At 41.6% G+C, this 25,510-nt stretch overlaps 1 protein-coding gene and 1 long non-coding RNA gene across 7 annotated transcripts in view; both read right to left on the bottom strand.

Annotated features, from left to right (window-relative positions):
* LOC306778863 overlaps nt 1-9,265 on the bottom strand; it is a 37,220-nt gene extending 27,955 nt beyond the window's left edge. The window contains exon 1 of the long non-coding RNA XR_013772075.1: nt 9,080-9,265. This is a non-coding gene — a long non-coding RNA (uncharacterized lncRNA). The remainder of the gene's footprint in view (nt 1-9,079) is intronic.
* A 6,080-nt stretch (nt 9,266-15,345) lies between these two features.
* Nucleotides 15,346-25,510, bottom strand: part of mef2cb (myocyte enhancer factor 2cb) — a 72,188-nt gene continuing 62,023 nt past the window's right edge. For all 6 annotated transcript variants that reach the window (XM_079269589.1, XM_079269590.1, XM_079269591.1 and 3 more), the window contains 4 exons: nt 21,380-21,552; nt 19,918-20,047; nt 19,419-19,554; nt 15,346-19,130 (listed from right to left, as the gene is read on the bottom strand). In XM_079269589.1, coding sequence (XP_079125715.1) covers nt 18,788-19,130; nt 19,419-19,554; nt 19,918-20,047; nt 21,380-21,552 — 782 coding nt within the window. In that variant the 3' untranslated portion in view covers nt 15,346-18,787. The remainder of the gene's footprint in view (nt 19,131-19,418; nt 19,555-19,917; nt 20,048-21,379; nt 21,553-25,510) is intronic.

The raw sequence follows: 25,510 nt of genomic DNA, 5'->3' as shown, positions 1-25,510 counted from the left end.
TTGCAATTATTATCACTGGCAATATAGGTAGAAAGTGTAAAACATGGCATTTGTATCATATTCTAAAGCCCTACAACATTTGCAGTTAGATTTTGTATTACGTTAGTACGTTGACTGTAAGTGTCATCATATGACTATTGAATCATTTAAGCAGCAATGCCTAGATATCTTACACTCTGACGTATTGCGAACATCATTATCAGCTCCCACAGTATTACTTGCATTACACTTGTAATTCGACAAATTATGTTGACAACAATGTCACATGTGTTTACTAACAAGAGACACTGAGACAAGATTATGTTATCTTAATAATGTCTACAGATGATTATAAATATATACAGTATGTTCAAAAGAATAAAAAGGACAGTTGCTCTCCTGAAAAATCAAAAGAGTTACAGAACTGTTGAGATGGTTGGACTCATCTCAAACATTTTCTGTTATTTTTTACTCATCTCTTGACTAAGATATTCGTAGAATCCATTTTGGCACAGCACCATTTTGGCTTCTTGACACTTCACTTGTAACGGTCAGCATAATGTACAAATAAAGGAATAAGTAAAAGCTAACTATTTGAAATAGGCTGACCATATGTGTAATATTATCTTCATCTTCATTAGTTTCAGAGTATCTGTGCCATGGAAGTGGTGTTTCACTGACACATTTTCTTGGACTCATTTTTAGTTCTGGGCTGAAGTTTCACTGAGTGGTAAAACTGTAGAAGTCTGTTTTAGTTGCATATTATTCTGTATGTCATAACAACCAAAAAGATCATTTTACAACACAACTCTATCACTTTCAAAGACAATCACAGTATGTTATGTATGGAAAAGATCTTTGACGGTCTATTAGCATGCCGGCCATGCATATTGTCGCAGTTAGCTGATAGGGAGGGCCGTACAGCGTGGCAGAGCACAGCATGCCCGCTGCTCCCCACAAGACGCTCAAGTGGCCATGCATGATGTCATTAAAAAGGGCCCAACCATGACATTCCTTTGTGGCTTATTGGCAAGTTATGGCTGGCTGGTCTGTTATGGAGTGAGGTCGATCGGATCCCTGTTAATCGGCAATGACACCATTAATGAAGCCGATGGCGCCCTTTGAGTCAGTATGTGTCAGTATGTGTATGTAAAAGACCAATGTACAATCTCAGCCTTTGTTTTGCTTTATATATATATCAGCCACAGCTCTAGAGAAAACTAGAGACACTTAAACTAAATCAATTAACCAATGCATGTGCGGTTACCTGACAGGAAACACATTTGAACACTGTAATGTGTCTGCATTAAGCCACGGAGAGAGGGAGTTGGTGGCATTATGGTTTCTTGCATAGAGCAGTCTACACACACACACACACACACACACACACACACACACACATACAGAGAGAAAACAGGAATCTGTCCTGCATTGGCAGGGGCTGATGCTGCCATGCGCACGGTGATCTCACCTACCGTTGCCGTGGCGACACCAACCAGAGGGAAAAGCCTTATTGTGTGTGCGCATGCGTGTGTGTGCGTGTGTGTGTGTGTGTGTGTGTGTGTATGCGCTTGTGATTGTGACAGAAGCTTGAGCTGGAGGAAGAGAGGAAGGAGGAGGAGGAGGAGGAGGAGGAGGAGGAGGAGGAGGAGGAGGGCCTGCAGGAATTCACATTGTGCCTGGCTTGTTTAAGGTTTATGCCTCATTCACTTACTACACTTTATCAGGGGGAATACTGAACCGGCCCTTTCAATTATCAAGGCAATAAATTCAGCATGGCTGTGTCGTTAAAATAGCAGGCCAGTGCTTTAATAGGGAAAGGCCAGTATATGGGAAGGGAAAGGGTGCATGCAGAGTAATTTGCATATAGCTATATAGTGAGACGAAGATAAACAGGAAGAGAAGCATGCAGGGCTTCATGAATACATGATTAAACACTGACAAGCATACAGCTGCATGCAGGCAAACACGCATACTGCACACATGCATGTAAGCTTCACCACTACTGGCACATCACTGCTCTTATTTCTCTTTAGGCAAACAGACAAAGTGAACTCCCCTACTACCAGCTGGTATTGTTGAATTATATTAGTGATGAAGCGCTAACTCAGACTCGGGGTCATCTGCTCATCAATGGGTGGCGGTGGCCTGGCTTGCACCACAGCCATGAATGCACTGAATTCATTACCTCTGGTGCACAGATGGTGTCTGGCTGCCGGTCTCAAGTTCAAGTTCATGTCCAAGAGACACACACACACAGAGAAGTAGATAGACATGGCCCAAGCCAGACAAACAGACGTTGACTGAGACGCAGCTATTGTTCCCTTTCATCAACATGATGTAGTGGCCTCACTAGCTATCCGAGACGCCTGGGTCAGTTAATCGCAGAGACAAACGCACAGGAAAACATACACACATGCAAACACAGACATACAGATGCACATGGAGTCTCTCGCCCGACCACAAGCCTCAGCAACATGATTCCAGCCCTGCATTTCTGCTCAGTTAGCCTGGATAAAATAGTTTTGACTGTAGCTAATATGGCAGATGACGCTTCACTGAAGAGCTGAATATGACAACGTTTCCGACTGAAAAAAAGGAGCCACATATCTAACCATTTTGTTATTGCAAAACAATCTGGGAGTAGGCCGCAATGAGACAGCCATGCAACACATGTATTAACAAATGGCACCCGTATGACGACTATATCCACATCCTTTGTCTGGCACAGAAATGACCCTGGGCTGATACATATTATGAAGCTGCTACTGCACCTGCCATACACAGCACAGAGGCAAAGAGGAAGCACATAAAAACCCCGGGAACGCTCGTATAAAATATGCTGATTGCCCATCCAATGAATATGAAAACACCTTCCATGGTCACCATGGTTTTGTTACTCAACAAATCACGTGACAACAATGGCTGCGGCCCACTGTATGTGTGAGCGTGGAAGATGGGCACAGCCAAGCGCATAGCCCCCGTTTACTGAGGAGAAGGAAAGGCGACCGTCACCACCCATTTCTACACGCATAGTCAAATCACACGGCTATATTGATACATATGGAAATGGGGCTCTTTGAAATGAATGGCGGGGCCTTTCTTTCTCACCAACATGCAGGAACACTTCTATAAATAATATAAAAGCATACTTCTGGCCACCTCACACACTAGAAGACACAATTCAGGCTCATTTATAGAGACACAGGGAAGAGTGGAAATGCACTTTACAGTATCAGGTACATTTTTAAATTGAGAAATGTAGTACACGTCATCATCACAGAATAGAGTTCATTCATTTTAAGGACTCGCGGCTGCAGTGGTTGTCAGTGTTCATAAAAAAGCACTAATGTGAATTATATTGGTGAGATGTACTCAATCTCTAGAGACAGGCAGTAAAGAACATGCCAACTAATACTGCATCTCTCCTCCAAGCAGCCCAGGAGTACTGAAAGTAGCTAAGAAGAGAGATGCATGCAAGTGTGATTTGAACTTGTTCAAACATGTGATGCTGCTCTCTCCTGGCAACAGTATTTCAGCATTGCATTTCCTATTGAGTATGTGGACGAAAGCCCTTTTTGATTTGATGCCTTGAAAGATCATGGACTTCCAGTTTAGTGGAGTGATGAATTGAGCCAGATATTTAGTCTATCTTGTGTATCTAAAAAACATACTGCATCTTATAAACATGCAGCTTGAATATAAATACACAAGAGCAGTTGTTGTCTCAATTTCTTGCTTGACTGAAGAACTCAACAAGCCTGTGCTAAGAAAAGATAGGTCGAAAAAACTGTACAGGTTTTATGAGAGAAGCATACTGGGAATTCTGGAAAAACGTAGGGAATGGTATGAAGTGGAGGCTTAGTTACAGAAGTTTTTTCCCTAGTCGGGTTGTCATTTAGTGTGGGCCCCAGACTTGAAAACAGTGTTCTCTTTCATAAAGCTAGACGACTATTTCAATCGACTTAACCGAGAACAATACAACGTGTTTTATTCATCGCTTCTCAACCCAAATTGTGTTCTCAAACTTTCTTTCGGGTATTGTATGCAGTCTTTGACAGGGGTCGGGAACAAGAGACACTTGTCTGACGGTGTGAGAGAGTCGGCAAGAGACTTTTTCAGCAAAGGCAGTGTTGAATTCAGCCACTGTGGCTCTGTTTAACGCTGCACTGAATAATCCTCTGTTGCAAAAGAAAAAGCCAGAGTCACAGATTTCTGAACATACGCTAAACTTGAACTATATGACTGAATCAGATATTTTTAAACCCGAAAATGTAAAGACATACACAACTTAAACAAGGTTACGATCAACGTGGATGAATGTTAATTCTCACCAGGCATATGTTTCGAACACGTGGTCTACGCCGGAAACAGCCTGTCATCTGCGGATGCAACCATCAAGTGCGTAACAGCCACCTCAAGTTGTGTGGGGTTGGGATGAAAAACATGTATTTATGATAAAATAATTGCAACTAAGCCATGAGTGCTGAAATAAACCATGAATTAAAAAATACATAAATTATATTATATTATTTTTACATCTGAGACCTGCCATATGTCATATGACTCATTGAAACATATGTCATAATATGTAAGTGTTGGATTTATCTGTAAAGCGCGGATCTATACCAATATTCCACTTATATGTTATTTTCCCACATAATATATGTTTCTGGAAATTGCATATGCTTCTGACAAATTTTCTTCCAGAAAGCTTCATATCGCAAATCCATTCACGGCCAAGTTCAAATACAAACAATGCACATAAACGTCACCTGTTGAAAAACCCCAGACTTCTTTATGAAACATCATCTGCGCTATTACAGATTCTCAGGAGAAGTACAACAACGGGATCCGAGTGCTGAAATGGGGCCATGAAGGATTCCATACTTGCAGCACATCCCTTTCAAATTCATACACCCGCATAGTTTTAGGATAATGACCCAAAGTCCTCATTATCAGTACAATTGGCGAGACATTACGCATTCAAAACCGTTACTACTCCAACTTTAGGAGCGCCGCGTCTGCTGGGGCTGGGAAACGTCGCCTCTTTCTTTGGGGATGCAGATGAGTCTGGTGCACTTGACGTCTTTTCATGACCCCTGTCGGCCCCCATCCCCCATCCCCCATCCCCCCTCCCAGCCCCTCCAGGCCCTCACGGCGCTGCCTGTCATATTGGGCCTGGGCATGGCATTGCCACTTGCCCCACCGAGCGTGGGAATGGGATCGTCCAGTCGTTCACATCTCCTGCACTGCGGTTAACGGAATCAATTAAGCAGGCCCGACCCCCCCACACATTTCCCCAATCCCCTCACTCTTTCCCCCCTCCTCTTCTCCCCTCTCTACTGCCACCTCCCTCCTTCTCCTAAACCCACTCCCCCACATCTCTCCCTCTCCATTTTTGTCAGTTCAGTATACGTCCTAATTATTACTGTTTGGGATGCCAGCGCCGTTTCCTGGCCGGACTTGATCATGCTGAAATAAGAAGCACACGTGGGTTGCTACAGAAGCCATAAATGTCACTCTTTCATTCCCACGAAATGCTCAAGATGAGCCTATGAATTCAAATTGCATTCAAATGAAATAACATTTAAAAGCATACCCTATGTTAAAGGATCACATATATTTAACATGCAATATCAGGGCTGAAGGGAAGTTTAGTGTGTGTGTGTGTGTGTGTGTGAGAGGGAGAGAGAGCGAGAGAGAGAGAGAGAGAGAGAGTGTGTGTGTGTGTACATGTTTAAATCTGGATAGGTGAGCGCGCAGCAATGACATTATGCTCCCTGAAAAAAGTGAATCATAAAATTAAAGAAAATGCTAAAACAAGGCTGTCCATACTGTTGGAAATATAAAATAAATAAATGTATGTACATTGTGGGGGGAAAGCAAACATAATCTCAAGATGAATGTCATTTATGAATAACACTTGGTCCATGGGAAAATTCAATAATATGTCATGAGTCCTCCACAAGTCCTCGACGAGTCTGGAAGTAGTTTTTACTTTCGGTTATCTAGCTTTATGACGAGCAGAACACTCATACAGCTAGATAACCAAAGATAACAACCCACTTCCCAATCTTCAGCAATAATCCACATGTACATTTCCTCTTCTGGTCTCCAAGTTTCCAGCTCTCCGAACTCAAATGTGTTTAGCAAAAGTAATCAGTGTCCTTTTTTCAAGTCACATTGTGTATTATATTCCTTATATTCCCCTTTTGTCATGGAGGGCCACTATTGCGCAGCCCGGAGTGTTATACACTCCACGTAAAAAGAGAGCAATTCTTCGAAAAAATGATATATAATCCCAATGTTAATGTCATAGTTGAAGAAGGCCTTGAAAATCGCGGGTAAAGTGCAGTCATCCTTGCACATGGGCCCTAATTTGCAATGCAAATAGCTCCAATCCCACAAAAGGCTCTTTCGCCTCTATTAAGTCGTTGTGGTAGCAGCAATATATCCTGTGAGGCCGGCGGAGAAGAAACACGGTAGAGATGGGGGGAAATCCGTTTTCCTGTGGAAAGTGCAATAACGGCACAGGGAATTACGACGCAAATGTTTCGGATTATGAAGACTGGAGGTTGTTTTTTGGCCAAAGATTCTTAAATTGTCCGTTCACATCCTGCATTTACTTAAGGAGAGATAAAGCCGATGACTCTGAGCCAAAGGGTCCGTTCTGCGGGCTGCATAGGCGGTCGGTCTGAAAAGAGTGGGGGAATAAGGGCCATCCCCAAACGATAGGGGGGCTGGGGGTGGCCAAAATATGGACCAACCCCGGTGAGGTCAAAGGCCTCGGACCACGGCAATGTAACTGCGGTGATGTCATGAAAAAAAATCGCAAATGCACCCTGCTATCCATGCACAATCTCCATCCATTACAGTGAGCGCGCTGGAATAAGTCCGCCTTGCACCGAGCAGTCTGCACGCACTCTCACTCACACGGGGATGAAAATGGATGTAAGGGAAACCATATGTTTTTTTACACAGAAAGAGAGCAATTCAAACGCTGTTAATGGAAGATGCGATCAGATTTGGTATCTACTAGATAATACAAATGAAACAACTCTATTAGAGCATCCCGGAGCTTCCTGAGCGCCAGCGTCTTCTGTCTCCTGCGCAGGCTGCCTTTTCTATTCGCAATAACACGCTACTCGCTCGCTCATTGCGTTCCTTCTCACATAAGAGGTACCACTGTGTAAGTTAAATTTCTCTCGCGTACTCGGTTTTGCATCAAATTCTTTACTAACCCCGTGTGTTTTTTTGTCATCGTCGCATCCGAAGGGTAGACTACAATGGTATTCAGGTCGCCTGGCGATGTCGCCTCACGCGAATTAACCCAAGCGCTTCACCCTGTACGAGCGTGAGTGAACTCGCTCACTTTTCCACAGAAATGAAAGCAGTTAACCAATAGCTTAGCACAAATGGCTTAATGTATAGGATCTCTGCAAGTGGGTCAACAATAACAAGCAGTGGAACATGTGATGGATCATGCGCAGGAGCATGCAACTGCAGGATAGTGACTCCTTTTATGGTACCTTGTGCACATCTTTGATTCTGTTTGGACCATAAAAAACTCCTAATTCAGGAAAGAAAGTTAGCCTCTGACAACAATCGACTCAATTAGTGTGTGGCTGCATGTGTGAGAGAGCTTGTTTGTGCATGTGTGTGTATGTGTGTCTGCACGCGTGTGTGACAGGAGAATTGAACTATCAGGTGGTGATACATTAACACCGTATTATTTGTCAATGGCATCATCAGCTTCTTTTTTTCTCTGCATGGGTCGCATTCACTTGCTACAATTTATAGATCTGGCTCTCAAGTTTACTTGTCGAAGGGAGGGGCAAATCAGAGGTGTTTTAATGAGCAAACATGAGTCACAAGGCCTGTGCATTTCAATAAGGGATCTCTTACAACAGCACTTTGTCCCTCACATGTTCAGCCACAGCTATTGTATTGTTATTTATTTGTCTCACTCATCCCTTTCTAATTAACATATTCCACCTGCAACATGTGACATGTGACACACTAATTAGTCCAAATGTCACTTGCACTGTGGAAAATATTCCAAATTCACAAATTTACGGATATACTGTTCAGCTCTTTTTTTCTCGTGTGCCAATTTCTACACATCCACAATCAGGCTGTCCCCCTGATATGGAGCTGGTGAATACTAAACTGTAAGGCCAACTTGATATCATTAAGATCAACACTATAAAGCACACCTCATTAGGGTAAATGAGGCTTCAGAATAGGCCTCCCACACAGAGGCCATGGTTTAATCACAGCACATCATTTTTGAAACTTACAACCTGCTGATCCTCTAGAAATTATAATAAGTTGCAAGTGTTACAATGCTGAGAAGCCAAAAAACACCAGAAGGGCGCGATTCTATGCGTATTGTTAGCTATATTATTTGAACAAATGAGGCTTTCGTGCGTAATAACGCATTGATGAACAGTACAATGAACGGTGTGTATTCAATACATTGTGTGGCGATTTTATTGACCCTATTCATGCAATGTGAACCGAACTTTCTACTTTTGTTTGAGCACATTTCATCTCGTTTCCGGAAGAATAAAAATGCTGACGTTTTTCTGAACGTAAATGAATTTGTATCATTTCTAATCTCAAACTCATCGCTCCCGAAAACACATTGATGATAAAAATATATATATACAAATAGATGATCTTATATATATATATATATATATATATATATATATATATATATATATATATATATATATATATATATATATATATATATATATATATATATATATATTTATTTATTTATACACCTGAGCCTGAGGCCGACTTTGATAAGTTACCGGTCAGTTGGAGTGCAGTTGCTTCTAAAAGGTGCCGAAAAGTCGAATCAGTGCCTCCTCATTCCAAAGTGTGAGGAAACACTCACAGTCACAAACTTTACATTTCCTTCTAATGTAAACTCTCGCCATGAATCGTCGGTCATAATCAACTTTTAATATAACAAATACACTGATCAATAGCCTTATATTCAACTTTTGCGCACACGGGACACCTTTACGCACACGAGTGCCTCTACGCACCCTATTAAAACAGGCACAAAAGTTACACTTACTTCCTCGAGGTGAGTCAAATCACTGCAATCGATAAGAAAGCGTCCCAAGCAGGGGAAGAACAGCGGCGTTCAGTTGGCTCCGTGTGTACCATGGTGTGGTATGTTCCCCACAAATATCCCAGCCGTAATATTTGGTGGGGGGGCATCACTTTAAAATTGCCGTTAACACTCAGTTGCCTGCATTAGTCGTGCTTCGGCTGCTCTGTGCAAAGCATGAGCATATCCCAAGACGAAGAGAAGGAGGGGGAGGGAGGGATGGGGAGAGGGAGAGAGATGTAGGGAGAGAGACAACTTTCCCATAACGTCTACAAGCACCAAATAAAAAAGTGCATGCACAGTTGAGCTCTCGGAGTGTGCAAGTTTTTTCCCCCTGTTGGTGGTGGGGTGGGATGAGGAGGGAGGAGGTGATGAGGAGGAGGAGGAGGAGGAGGAGGAGGAGGAGAGGGGAGGGCGGGGAGGGTAAAGTCCATCCTTCTGTGTGAGGAGAGGACGTGCTCTGAAATTCAAACAAGTTCCCTCGGTTCTTTTGTTGCACGCACGAACTGAGGCAGCATTGTTCGCGGTCTGGCGTGGACCTCTCCCTCCTTTTCCCTGACGAGGTTACGAAGTGAGCCTCGCAGTTGGGTGGTAATGAATTTGCTGCAGGCGCTTCGCTAACACGCTTTGACAAACGGAACGCATTTACCGGTTTCCAGACAGAGGGGAAATGATTTGCTACATGCAATTCCCAAACTAAGTTTAGAATGAGGTCTATAATAAAAAGAAAAGGGAAAACACCGCGCTTTCAACTTCTTTAAATTGTTCTGATTGGATATGTGTGTACAAGTTATGAATTTAACCTTGCTCCCAGTGGCCTAATAACAAGTGATATTATATTATAAGACACAAGCGCGCGTGTACCCTCCAAAAGTGGACACATACACACACACATACACACACACAGCCTTGGGAGAGAAGGGAAAAGAAAGATAAGAGAAGTATTTCACGCAAAATAAAGTTGAATGAGGTGACCTGTCTCGTCTTCCGCTAATTATTGATGACATACTTTTATTTGTTTAGTGAATATGTTATAATGCTTGACTGTTTTTGAAAAACGTGTAGGAGCGCTTTATTGTGCAAGAATATCAATTATCTCTGTCTTTGGCGCAAAAGCTTTGGGCTGCACATGATCTGTTATTTTCCCCGGTCACATTTTTTTGGATTTGTAGCTATTTTTCTGTTATTTTTCAGAATGTCAGATAAAAATAACAATGTCAGATAATCATCATGTGACTGAAAGGACAGCAGACTGGGAACGCAAAGAATCCTCTCTCATATTACCCCCCCCCCCCCCCTCCCTTTGCCTAATTGCAGGCGTAACCATTAGATTCAGCCGGATTCACGTTTTAGTTTAACAGCGAGGGCACGTTCAATGACGTAGACAAGCATATCAGCTACGTGCAGCCATATTTAAATACATCAAGGCAATTAGCGCATCAAAATATGCAAATCCCGCTTACTACATAGTCCGCCTGGCCGCAGTCGGAGTAATTTCTCCCCAGCCAGTTCTTGGGTTTTTGTTTGCTGTTTTGAAAGCCAACATAGCCTTGTTTGTTTTTCCAAGAGGCTTCGTTAATGTGAACGGGACAGACGGGAGAGATGAAGAGAAGGGAAACCGTGGCTCCTGCGTCGAAAACCGCCCATGCGTAATGAGACGACCAGCTCCGCCATTCTCAATACTCCGACGCCGTTGGCTCTGGTGTGCGTATTATTTTTCATATTGATGATTATTCGGTTGTTAGATTTGCATTGCACACTTATCGTTCAGTGTTTATGTTTCATGCTTTTGTCTTAAGATCGATGTAAAGTCCTTGTTTATCCGCTTATAGCGATTCAATTTAGTACCTAAAATGTCAGAATTCAAATTGTAGGCTCATGAGACGTTGGATGCAGTGACACGATGTCAGCGGCATTGTGGTCTTCTGAAGTTATTCTTTAATCTGAATGATGCAATTCGAAAGGCTTTGAATACTCATATGCAGCATGCATGCATGAACAAAGAGCTATCTGTTGGGCAAACAATAGAGGAGATTCAGAGGTAATACCGAGGAGGTGATACTTTAAGATGGAGACGGCTGGCTCATAATAGGAGAATGACACGGGCTGTGCGAAAACTAATAACCAAAAAGTCTCCTGCCCAGTTTGTAAGAAATCCAGTGACGCAGCGCTGACATTTAGGCGACAATTGCTCAGGCTGTCTCTTCCGTGTCCGTGCACGCGCACAGTGCCAGGGACGAGCGTGCGCATGCAAGTGCACTGCGCTTAGAGAAATATATCTACTATTACGACACAATATAAAATAGAAGACAGACATTTATATTCAAGTTTCTCTATATGTATTGTTTCTCCGCTTGAGTCGCACTCACTGCGTTTGTGTGATCTCCACAGAGAAAGTTTGTCCTAAATCAAACGTTACAACTTACCTCCAATTAAAACAATCCAACTGTCCGACTGCTGTAACTCGATGCTTAGCTGCGTGCGACGGTTCTTTCAAGTTGGTGGGACGTTTTGCGAACTTAATGGCATCAGCTAAAAAGGATGCAGTCCCGATAGGCTACTCCCCTCTCATTGAACCTTGCTCTTAAACTGCTCGTGGCTCAACACCAGTGGTCGAGCTGGCTCACGTAAAGATATTCAAAGCCACAGGAGTCCAGTACAACCTATGGGCTCCTCACTCTAAAGTCATATTCACTCATTACTTGTTAGAATATTACTTCTACTGATAGGTTGCTCGATGGGAGCTTAAATAGCATCCTCTGTTGTGCACCCACGTTTTTTATCACCACCTTAAAGGTTTCACACTTTTTTTAAAATTAAAGTATAATTTGTCCAGTAAAATACAGGTACATTCATTTTAATGAGTTCATAGAAACGGAACGGGAAAGTGTCTATGAGGAGGTTGTTAATTCAACTAATCTAGGCCAACCTCTAATTCTTTCGATTGGTGGGTGTCATCTCATTAAAAAAAGAGTTCAGTTCGTTGAGCCAACATTAGCAGGCCAAGTCGCACGAGGTCTTTACTCACCTATATATTTTTAATACCACTATATTTCTCTTGACCAGACAGCTCAGTCTGTAATGGGAGTTAGAGAGGAGAGCAGTGCGCTGCTCAGTGGTCCTCATTTGAATCATATGGATAGGAGAGACACAATTTATGGACACCGGGTATTCTCCGTGTTCCTGTGGATTAAACGACTTGGCTGCATTTAATAGCCCATCACGGCGTTTTGTGACAGTGCAGCCACAGGCCGCGTGTTCGAGTCAAAGCAAAACAACAGGCTTCTTCCAAACAAATAAGATAAAACAGGGGACAAACAAATAAGACAGATTTCCGTATTTCAATTGTATATTATAATGCTTTCATATGGAGCTGTAATGTGAGGCAATAATTTGGCAAATATTTCATTTAAAACGAGGCAAGCAAAATAAGTGTGCGCTAATTTCTCTCCAGAAATCACCTGTGAGACAAAAAAAACATAATTACATGACATCAGCGTTATGATGCATTGTGATGCAGTTTGTAACAGAAACATACGAGCCTGGAAACACTGTTTTGAAAATGGTGGATGAAACACCTCCAAGTTAAATAACCCATGCTGTTTTTTCAACAGCTTACCTGTAGTTTTTAAGGTTTGAAGCTTTTTCGCTTATAGTTATAAGGGACAAACACAATATGTGTATTATACGTATAAGCGTATTTGTATTATTATCATGTATTATTATGTATTATTATTGTTATTATTATTATTATTATGATTAATATTTTACCTCTTTTCAAAATCGAATCTTAAACAATAAAGATTGCAACGGTCAGGGAGGAATATATATCTTACGCTTATACTCTCACAAGAAAAACATTCGTTCGTGAAGCAGTTTGTTTCTACAGCAGATCTACAGCAAGGAGATGAGGATGAGGAGGGTGAGAGGTTTTTTTTGTTTGAGGGGGGGGGGGGGGGGTAAGACGATTAAATGGTGACATCTAGTGGTGATTCTGGAGAATGTTGATGATGGAAATGTGGCCAGCACACTGAAGTGAATGCAGGTATAATTACATACACAGTGGATGCACGTGCACATTCTTTAAATACAGTTCCCTTTTTGTTGAATTGCCACAGCCCAGTCAGATAATATGTCACACCTGACTGGTGTCTGCAAACGGCACTAAACTGGACCTATTCATGCTGTTACAGTTTAGGTTTCTGCAGAGTTAAAACATTATTCAGGCGTACTCATTTATATTTTATTGGCTATGAGTTAACATAGATATGTTGTCATGATTTTTTTTGCAATGGCATTTAGATTGAACCTGAAATGTGCTTTTTCCTTTCATATTCTTTGGCCTTGTTCTTGTTTTTTATTTGCCTTGATCACATTGAAGCAAACAGTTCAAACGGTGACAAGTTTTGCATCAGCCTGGCCTTTTGAGAAACTGTGAGAACTGTTGTCAAAATCGATTATTTCGGACAGATAATAAATGATGGTGCCTCCACTGGCTTTATCAACCTTCTTCACCACAGGCTTCTGGAATTACCCCTTCAAATTCACTAGACGCTTAATGTAATAAAGCAGTGCAAGGACTTCTTGGAGTGCGGCCTAATTCAAACCATGCAAGACAGTTTAGAATTCATATACTGCAGGAACATCGTCGTATGTGTACATTTATTGCAGTAATACAGCAAGTAACAAAATACCGTTATTATATTGGCATATAAACCACCAATTGAGCAACGTAAATCATAGTATGATTTTTAATCAAATGATTTGGTTGCAGCCTTCAGTAGACTGTGAAGGGATTTCACTGGCGTTAGAATTTCGTTATCTTCGATTTCGTGCACACTTGTACTGAAAAAGCCACGTGTTTGTAGTTACATTACATGTGAAATTTAAGAAAGAAAAAAAAGATCCAATTAATGTTTCATCCGCTTTTTTGATGCAAGGTTGTAACACACACTTTCGTGAAAGTGTTTCTATTGAAATGATTTGATGTATGGACTGATTCATTTAAAGAGAACACAGTTCATAAAATATGTGTCCAAACCTGAAATGATTTAAAAGATTCACGTATCGTCACTTCAAGCTCGGGTTGTCGTATGAGGAGTCAGCCTAACAAGATAAAGATTTGATATGAACTGCATCTTATAATGGCGTGAGCCTGTTCTTTCAAACAGTATTATCCTAGACGCTAACGAAAAAAACAAACAATAACTCTTTAAAAATCATAGATAGTATATTAGCTATATAAAATAAGTTGCTACAGAGATAGGCTACATTGTGAATACAGAAAAAGTGCGAAAAACTCACGAACAAATTCGATTAGAAGTTTTAATATTTTTGCGTGATTGTTTTTATCTTAACTCGCTGTGAATTATAAAGAAAAATACACTTGATTTGTAGGTCAATTAAAATATCAAAATGCGAGCCATGCAGAAGAGAAAGATCGCAAAGAAGCGTCACACCTCCAGCTCAAATGTGTCTAAATTGTCTAAGTGTTTGCTTCTTGACACCGTCGTTTAATCACACCATCATCTCTTTGTAAATGCGTATCTGTTCTTAAGTATTGCATTTTCAGAAGCCACAAATGCATCATCCACTGTCATTATTTAATACGCAGTTCTTAACAGCTCCACTGCAGGTTATGTGCGTCAGACAGTCGCACACGATTGTTACAGGGTAACACAAAAAAGAAGAAAGAAAAGGAAATTATTTAACTGAACTTCTCCCTCTTATTCTTCTCTTTCTCCTTTCCTTTCTTTTTCCTTCTCCCTTTTATTTTGGAATGTAACATCCTGAGCAAGCCTAGATCATTTGAATGTTTCCACATCTCTTTGATAAGCACATCACTTTTTGCATTGTTTATGTACATGTTTTTCCCTGTGACTGTAAGGTACATTTGTATTGTCTGTGGCATAATGTATCACTGAGAGATGATGATGCAACTGTACTATTAAGTGAGATAAAGCTTGTCTTTAAATGTCAAATAAATGTCTTCAATATAAATACTTGTGTCAGAAAGCCATATTTTTCAAGTGAAAATGAGGCCGTTGTCATTCTTTCAATGTCACACAATGTCTTGACTTAAAGGGAAGCTGCTACATGGCACCATACCCTGAGATTCATTCAGTAAATATTTTCATGTTGAGTTTTTTTTTTCTGCACAGAAAGTAGAGCCACCGTTTCGAGATGCATGCAGAAAAAAGTCAAACACAATGAAATCACACCAAGTCACATCAGGATAACTAAGAAAGCCAGTAACTTTACTGAAATCTCTGCAAAATACAAAAAGCCTTCCCCTCCATCAGAAGAGACTTTTATTTCATCCTCATACGTTTTCACTACATAAAGCTTGAATCAAGTGCCTTGAGTTACAGAGATGTGGATTTAATTATCTTAGTCTCAAGTGGCGACAAAGGCCAGCTTATGCCGCTGAAAGCCTCTTGCCTTCCAGAAAACATTAGTTCCAAACCTCCACCATTTTCAGGTTTATACAAGCTACATTTGACACTACCAACTGACTTTTTCAGCATTTTAACATATTACTCTTTTGAAAGAAATGTCCTTTTCAGCTTTTGAATACAACTTAAATAAACCACAAACACGGTGGAGCAACAAAGAATCCCATGTGAATGTAGGGACCTTAATCAATGGTATTACATGGTTATTACACATGGCTGTACAGGTGTATAGTCTCCTCTTTTCACTGCAAGTGACTTCTCAAAACATCAGCTGAGGTACTGCTTAGGTAAATTTTGAGGTACCAACATTTAGTCCATTATAATAATGACAAAAGAACAACTGGTCAACAGGTGATGATGAAGAACGCCTTGAAATTGAACAAACAGAAAAAAAAGATATGAAGACAAGTTTTCTTTGTTGTCTTTGGTTCAAATTATTGTCAAAACTACAGCACTGTAATCAACCGTGAGGACATGTTGGCATTATTTCAATCAGTGAGCAAGTAGCATGGTAATTAGTTTGTGGTCGGCTTTGATCAAGTGGACAGCAAGCATGCGTTTCACATGATCAGGCCTGAATGATGTTGCCGATTCAGAGCAAATAACAAATTGTAAATACAAAATATGTTTTTTGAATATAATCTTTTCAATGCACAGGGAGACAAATGAGCAACAAAAGAGGTAAATTGCTGTGGTTGGTATTGACATCTAAAGCTACATTTGACTGACTGAAATTGAAATGTGAAACCAATTGTACATTTGAGCAAATTCTTTTATTGTCTTGTTTCAATGCTTGCAAAAACCATGAATGAATGTGAAAATAAAGTTGAGTTTACAACACAGAAATGCCACTGGCTTTGGTTTCTCCACACGTTTGCTGCCTGAAACATCATGTTTATTTTTTTTCTCAACCTCTTTTGTATTGAATTAACAAAAAGAGAGAAGAACACCATTATAGAGGCTCTGCCCCTGTTTGACTACACATACTGTATACAGTAACAACATAGTGAACCTGCATGAAATATGCACATAGAAATATTATAACACTTAAGTGACAGCAGATACGGGAGTGGGAGGCAGAGAGATATGTGGCTAGTTTCATTGTTTAAAAAAGAGTAAATCAAAACAGCTATTTATTTAAAATAAACAATTGTGCTTCTTTCATACCAGCATGATCAATTTGTCCTTGTGTATGTGACGCTGAACTGTCGTGTGACATGTGGTAAATGATGTGAAACCCTGTTCTGAAGAGTGGAACATGAGGCGTCACAGGACGACACCGAATCAAATTCGCTTTGCAAATGATCGGGGGTAATTAATCACAATGCACTCACAAAATTACATCATATAAATATGATTCAAAAAGAAAAAAATGTTATTGATTGGGTCAGGGCATGTGCAACATCTGGAACACAAGCTAAGATTTGAAATTGAACTGAACATCGCTATTGTCAATAACATGTTTTACGAGATTAACATTATGAAATTAGATAATTAAGGCTAAGAATGAAATATCTGATGCATTCAAATGCATCTAGACATGGATGGAGGGTCAGTCATATTTCCTCATCAGTATGACAATCATGTACATCATGTGTCAACTTTTATTTCTTGTGTCATCCCGTTCCAGCCTCATGACATTTTCCACTAACAGGTTGTGTTTTAGCATCCCGGCCTGTCTTTCCCTCCGTCACACAAACCCTGGCAATGCTTTCCAGCCGGTTTTGAAGTTCAGACTGAATACACGCCTGAACAGCACTGTTCAGGGCTCAAATTAAACAAACAAGACAACATGTGCAACTGCACATAGAAACTCCACTAAGAAACCAACAAAAAATTAGTATATATATTTATATATTAGAAAGCTATACACAAGCATGTTAATTTCACAGATTTTTTTTTTTTAAAGAATCTTAATATTACCATTATTATATATAATTAGAAATACACGTTTAAAAACAAACCTCTACAAAGATAAAACAGTTTAGCAAAGCATTGGATCTCAGTCTGTCTTTAATGGCTTAGGGCAGCGACGCCCTGTCGATTCCCCTCTGGGCGAACTATCCGTCTCTTATTAGCAAAGCTATCAAAAAACACATTCTGGCTTATAGAAACTACAAAAAGCCACAAAAATGCTTTGCATTGTATTCCTTTCATATGAAAATAGAAGCAAGTGTATCGTACAATTGTTTTTTATTTTTCCTTTTTTTTGTTTATTCATACTGAATATTAATACTGGATCCAGAAATTTCTTGATTACACAAACGCAGCTCTTAGATCAAAGGCTGGTCCTCGCTCGGCTCCGTTGGTTTAAGGGGAGCGCTGAGATCATCAAAGGTTCCACACGTCTAGCATTGGGTCTGCCTGTTTACCTGTACAATTCTTCAAATGTTGCATAATAGCTTTTTCATTTCGTGAGTAAATAAATCTTGTAATGTCTGGCAACTTTTGACCCCTGCCCTTCCCCCCTCGACCCTCTATTTACATAAATACGTTGAACCTGCAACATGACATCATCAAATGTCAACACACATTTTTGCAAGGGAGAACTGCAGAGAAGGTATATAGCAATGAAACCGACACTGTACACATGTATTGTTTGTCCAACTCAAGTGCTAAGGTGTTTTCCATTGGACACACTCGCTCTCATGTTAATGTTTTTTTTGTCTTTTTTTTTTGTCTCACGTCACTGATATATATCGCTGAGGCAAAGTGTAAGTACGTTTTATGAAACAGAGTACCTGACTATTTTTTTTGTTTATTTGTTGATATGCATATATGTACACATACACACACGTGTAAATATATATGCATACGTGATTCTTTTTATCCACACACAATACAATTTATGCATAGTTCCCCAACAGAAATACCCCCAGATGCCATCCCAACCCACACCCACCCTCCCAAACCCCCATTACAACACCCCACTGGTTTATATAATGTCAATATGTATAGCACACACACTCAGCAAAAAGAAAATAAAAAAGGAAAAGAAATTACAAACATATTTCAGAAAAGGGCTGTCCCTTTCATTTCCTTCGGCGTTAACGAGATAAAAGGAGAGAGGCCATGGGGTTGGGTGGTTGAGTGACTCGTGATATCAGGTGAGAGGAGGAAGAGGATCTGACTTGGGGGGGCATCGTAATGCTGCGTTGTCGGGGGCTCGGGGTAACTCGGGGTAACTCGGGGTACTGCCGGGGACAGGACAGAGCTATCATGTCGCCCATCCTTCTGACAGGCGCACCCGTTTGATGGAGGGGCTCTCGCGCTCGTCCAGGGTGGGCCGGGCAAGTCCCAGAGGTGAGTGGAACTCATTCCTGTGCTCATCACGGTCGCTGCCCTCATGGGAGCTGCTACAACTGCTCAGGCTATCAACGGGGGAGCGTCCCGAGTCCTGGCGGGACGAGGGGTTCTGGGGAGGTGGTACCCCACCGTAGCCCCCCGTGCTGCTGGTGCGATCTCTAGGAGGAGAAACAGGTTCGGACTTGATGTGCAGGCTTTGAGCAGAGGGCAGGGAGAGATTTGAACCCTGACATAAGTGAGAGCTAGAGCAATTTCTGTAGGAAGGAAAGGAAACGCAAAGGGGTTACAGAGTTACAGAGCAAGAAACAAAGTGATTTTAAAGGCAGTCTGTCACAACCAAACATGCATGCAAGCATGCATACACACACAACACACACACACTCATATTGAAGAAAACAAGGAGTTGTGATATTTATGTTCGACCTTGCGAGTGAAAGTTGAAAACAGTGAAGGACTCTCAAAAAGTCATCTCTTGTGATTTGTGTGTTACATCATGCATTTCACAACAGCACAACACCTCAAATTAAGTTCAATGCACTCACCCTAGCTGGCCGAGGGCTGAATGCTGCATGTTCTGAAGGTGTTGCTGTTGCCACCCGCTCATTGAGCCGAGGTGAAGGGAGCTGCCGCTGTTGAAGCCAGACAGGGAGGACAGGTCTGCACTATTCAGGGAATACTCTGAAAGGAAGGAAAGAAAGGAAGAGCAGGAGGAGGATTATAGGTTGTTCAAAGACGTCAAAGTACAGTTGCTAAGAGAAGGCAGCTCTGATGAACGCTGCTGTGATGTTACATGAATGAGTTGTGTGTTTGTTGGTGTGACAATAGCACCCTCTGCAGTTGGACCGATGTATTATATTTACATTTGGGAAGTATGTGCAGGTTGGGTTCAAAAACAACACATGTACCTGAAATGGGTCAAATCATTTTTACACAACTTCTACAACAAAACTTGATGAGTTGGGTTGTTTGGGTATAGTACAGGTGAACTGAAACTATACTAGACGACACTAATTGAACGTATAAAGATCACACAGTACGTACCGGTACCATAAGAAGTAGAGATGGCAGACGGGTAACCGCCCATGCCCTGTCCCGGAAGAGTGGGGGTTGCTACTGATACCACTGGGGTGGCCAATGACTGAGCAGACTGAGAGTTGTTTATTCTCTGGTTCTGTGACAGAGGAAAGGAAGACACAGAGAGCAAGAGAGATGGAAGAGGCTTGAGAACATGAAGCCAACTCACAGACAAAAAACAAACAAAAAAGTGCAACGAACCAAGAAACTTTTTTTTCTTTAATTTTCTTTCATTTCTTTCTTTCGCTCAACAGATGCTGAGAGAATGAATGTGATGCCAACTTCTGGGGAAATTAATCACTTGACATGCGGCACGGCTGAACCCTGCCAACCCTATCATTTACCACCCTTTTCCGAGGGCCCGCTGTCGCTATAGTAACACCATCGGTCTCCAAGGCAACGCAGGGTAGCGACGGCAAAGGGAGAGACACTTTACTGTAGCAGAGGGGCAGGAAATAATGGAGGTTTGATGCGAAATGAAAGAGAACTCTTTTGTTGCCCTTCATTTCTGAATTCTGAACAATACAAGTTGTGAGCTATACGTGTGCGACGCGAGACTCTAGATGAAGGTGAAAAGATGAAAGGAAGGAAGGAAGGTGACAAAACGGCTAAGGCAGAAAAGAGGCCAGGCTGCTTTTACTCTGACGCACCACTGGATGGCACTATGTGCCCTCACAAAACGTCCTCAGAGGTGACATTGGAGCCTACAGCAGAGTCAGCAACAATAAAGGTTAAAGTTACTCTGGAGTCGACACGCCTTTTCCCCAAAAACGCTGTATTTTGATGTAATAATGTCAGTAGTGAAGGATACAACTGAATGCAAATCCAGACATCAGACTGAGGTGACTGCAACACGCTCAGTTCTACAAGGCACATTATGCTCCCAAGAACATTATCTTAACCAGTTTCTTATTAGAAAAGCTTTCAAGTTTGAAATTTCTAAATCTGAGTGGCAGTCTGACTTACCAATAGCAGATCCACATCCTCAGACTGACGGCATTAAAAGGGGAGGGTAATCCATTTCAATTAGTGAGTGCGAGTGAGAATATAGAAGTGGTGGCTAAGTGCGGATCAAGGGATGGAGCAGCTGTAGGATTGAGCCAACTGACTGAACTAAAGTGAAAAGAGGATGCAAATAACTATTGTAATATACACACCTTATTAGAAAGACAGGAGACATATTAGGGCCTATTGTATAAGCGTCCGCTTACGTATACAGACACAGCAGAGGAAATATATCTGATATCAGACTTGGGCCAAAGAACATGAAAAAACAAAAGTCCAAGCGTATCTCAAACATGATCTCATCAACCCAAGTCTGATATGAAGAGATGAAAGCAGCAGAGGGGACATGAAAGGAAATCAACAACAGCAAACACACCCGAATAGATAGGAAGACATACAGTGGGGAAATGGAAAGATTACTCACGATGGAGGGCATGTTGTTCTTGACGCCAGGGGGGATGAGCACACGTAGGTCAGGTTTGCGGTTGTTCATGCCTAAATTCATGGGCGGGGGAGACTTAGCCTGCATGTTCTTGTTCATGCCACCTGGAGAAACCAGCAGACCTGGTGAGTTGCGATGGTTCCCATATCCATTTCCTGAGAGAGCAAAGAGAGGTGGGGGAGAAACATTTAATATTCTTGAATCTATATGTTATCAAAGCTGCTTCTGAAGTTTCATGAATCTTGGAAAGCCTACTGTTAATGACGGTGTAGCCTAATGAAGAACTACAGGAATCCATTTTCACCGTGAGCTCCTTTTCACTGTTTCTGTCTCATCTCTACTTCCTGTGGCACACGTTTTATTAGCTCACCATTCTGAACAGAGTTGCAAATTATGTTTTAAGAAAGTGGTGTACACTGGCAAGGCAGATAGTCAAACAAGCGTGCTGTTTTTTGCCTTGATGATCACCACTGTTTGCTTGGCAGTCATACAATGAAGGCACCCACTTGAGAGGACCTCACCCTCCACCTCTGTCACTGTCAATTAAGGCAACATGTGTCCTGCAACAGCCAGTGAATCGTGTAAAAACATCTAATTACGGGTAGCAAGACCACAGAGGGATGGGACCCATCATTTGGCCATCAGAGCTAAACACATGTGTGGTTCTTCCAGACAAAGACCCTGCCTTGGGGTTTCCACCGGATCAGTCCCCTAAATACGGAGGACCGAGTGCAGCACCCATTTCCTGCTCAGAAACCGGTGGGGCGAAATCACAGCACATCATAAAAAAAAACTGAGAGTGGAGCATTCTTGCAAGCAACATAGTCTTTGTTTCTAACCCAATCCCACAGGCTGTTTTTCCCCTTACTTTTCCTTCCTTCTTCCAAGGGGTAGAACACAGGGCACTGTGTGGACGTTCCCACTTGAAAGACGGGCAGGAATTATACGTTAGACATAAATGAATTTCCTAATCATATACTCCGGGGGAAAATGAGTCGCAGATGTCTTCCTGGGCAATTTCCCTCGCTGATCTTTGTTTAATTTGAGAGCGAGGTTTTTGTTGTTTGGAAATGAAAAGTCTCAAAAGCTCAATTTGAACAATCTGAAGAGTAAACGACCGCTAGCGGTGAGAGAAAACGTGTGTGTGACTGCTGGAGTGTGTATGTGTCTGTGCCTCTGCTGGCATGTGTGAGCACGTACGAGTCGATGTTAACAAGCCAGACTTTGTGTGTGATTGTATGTTTTGCTGCATACAACTTTGCATGTGCAAGGTTCTACAGAAGTAACATTTGTCTGTCACACTGAGAGTATACGACTTGAGACTCTACGAGACATGCTGTATGACTTCCTTTGCACGAGCCATGCATATGGATGCACGTGTGTGTTTTGTATTGGACCCTCTTAGTTCCAGTGTCAATTTCACATTAGCGAAGAGGCAGCTGCCTCTTCAGTTTTCCTACTCTCTCATTCTCATGGCTGGCCCTTTGTGAGATTGAGTGGGTGCATGTGGAGATAGATGAATGAGACCTCACACACACACACACACACACCCACACAAAACGCACACACACACACACGCACACACACACACTTTAGTAAATAACCCAGCAGGAAGTACATCAGTGTTTCTGTACAGATGAATGAAAAAAAGAGACTGAGCTTTAGAGAGACATTAATACACACTTTGGTCAAGATGACACAGACTTCATCTTGGTGACAGTTAATCAGACATCTGTGTATTGCCGCCCTGTGGAGATGGCTGCAGTCCAATCAATTATCTGCTAGATGGCTATGATCATGAGTGGCAGAGGCCAGCCCTTAAGCGCTTCGAAAGTAAAATCATTGGCGAATTAAGCTCATGAAGCAAGAACTGTGACTCAAATCATTCTATTCTGTAGCTTTTAGCACAGTTGAATTCAATACGGACACATTGGCTCAACCATAATATCAGCTGAAGACACTGCAGCCAGAATCCATTTCAACTCCCTTCTTCAAATGCTACTCTGCACGCTCGAGCTGCGGCGCAGGCTGGCATCAACCGTTTACAGGAAGTACCGAAATTAAACGCAGCTCAACCAGGGGTCTGTTTTGCTGCAGTTTAAAATTCACACATAGAGAACAACATCTGATCGGAGATCACGATAAACAGCTTTTTGCTATTTCTGAGGTGTGAAGGGGACAGCTGAGGTCAAAGCTGAAGGATTGCAATCTGTCACTATAGGTGTCATGGTTACAACTTATTGCACCTCGAGATACATGTGTTTGACAAGCCACCCCTAGAGTGTTTGTTCTCGCTCTCTCTCTCTCTCTCTCTCTGTCACACACACACACACACACACACACAAAGGAGAGGTGTGTGGTTAAACTCATACATTTTACTGTTGCTGAACAAATTTCTGATGTCCTGTTGTGGTCTAACAGGCGCACTCCGTTCTATTCCCCAAACACACACACTCTTCCGTTGCGGTTTGGCTAAATGTGCATTCAACCCTGAATTATCCAACTGAACTAAGGTGTCACACTCACGCTTACAACTTGTACAGTTGGTGTGAGGTGCTGCCAAGATGGAGACAAACGTTGTATGATCTACTGAACCCGACTTGTTGTCAGTTCTTGTATATCTGCTCTGTAGCTTGTATTTCTGTGTGATTTTGACCAGCGATGTCTTCAAGATGTAGCTTGTATGCAACTCATTTGCAGGAGTAATTGGTTCCGTGATGAAGGTGAGAGGTGACTAGAGTTTCTCGTTAATTCCTCTCAGTGCTTTGCTGATTGGAGCATAGATGACAGCTACATAATTGCACAAATGGAGGTGGGAGATTTTTACAAGCTGGGGCCTTCGTCCGGAGCTCCCTTCATCAGCTCTCTTTCTCTCCTTCCTTCCCGTTCTGTCTCCTTCTTCACCTCGCGCTCTCTCCTAGCCAGCAAAGGAGTTGACAGATTGAACACATACGGTATATCAATGAGCGAATGCACGTGCACACTTCCCATAATATTTCCATTGAAGAGACATGATGACTCAGCCTTTTAGTAACATGCCCTATTTGTCCTGGACATGAATTACCTGGGGAGCTCGTGTGATTTAGACTTTAACCCATGACTGGCTTTCACGCGGCATATTTGTACTGGATAAATAAAAAGTCTGTGTGTCAATTCAATTTAGTCGCCATATCCCAAGGATTATCTCCAGATATGATTGAAACATAGCGTATATTCATGAAATATTTTCATGATCTGCCATGAACAGTAACTCTTAAGTTTGTATTTTCTACATGAGAAGTGAAGTACACGATACACTCAAGTAGTTCGAGTAGTTTCAAGTAATCATAACAAAAATAGACTTTCCGTTGTTTCCTTAAAAATTCAAAAGAGTGAAGGATTTTATAATTTATTGCAACTTTGTAATTATTATGAACAGCATACAGACAATTTGAAAGTCATTTGATAACTATACTAACTAAGGCTTTGACATATTTGAAAATGTCAGTTTGTGTCATGACTGTTCAAACGGACTACTCTCACGAAGGTGAAACCATTAGCCATACATACTGTAGCTACATGAGCCGACTGAATTGTTGCTGTAAATCAAATCTATTATTTCCCCTGTTACCTGCATCATTGTTAGCCTGGAAAAGGAAAAGAAATAAAGGAATCTTTTGTGAAATGACAACATATATAAAAGACAATTTACTGAGATGAGTTTGGTCAAATGTATATTATCAGCAGTTGAAATGTAATTTTACAGATTGAGGACATGGCAGATACTTACGGGATTAAGAAAAACTTCCCTCCAAACTACAGGAGGACCCAAGGCAATGCTAATTCCATGTAACAATCTGTGATGTTCTCTCTTTACAGACTATGACATCTGAGGCACAAAAGAGGTGTTATGTTTATGTGCATGTCTGAACCACACACTCATCCACACGCTCACAGACACACACATGCAAGGCACCTCCTATGTCACTTGGGCCAGGCCACTTAAGACACTCATACACAGGCCAGACAACTACTTGTACTATCAGCTTATCAAAACTTACTGTGAGGAGAAGAGGAACATTAAAACGGTCTTTGTGGTGCCACAGCGGCTGGGCCACCTCACACTGAGTCACT

Source organism: Melanostigma gelatinosum (genome assembly GCF_949748355.1).
Source record: "Melanostigma gelatinosum genome assembly, chromosome: 6".
Classification (NCBI taxonomy): domain Eukaryota; kingdom Metazoa; phylum Chordata; class Actinopteri; order Perciformes; family Zoarcidae; genus Melanostigma; species Melanostigma gelatinosum.
Note: the sequence above shows the minus strand (reverse complement) of the source record. Positions and strands in the feature narration are given on the sequence as shown.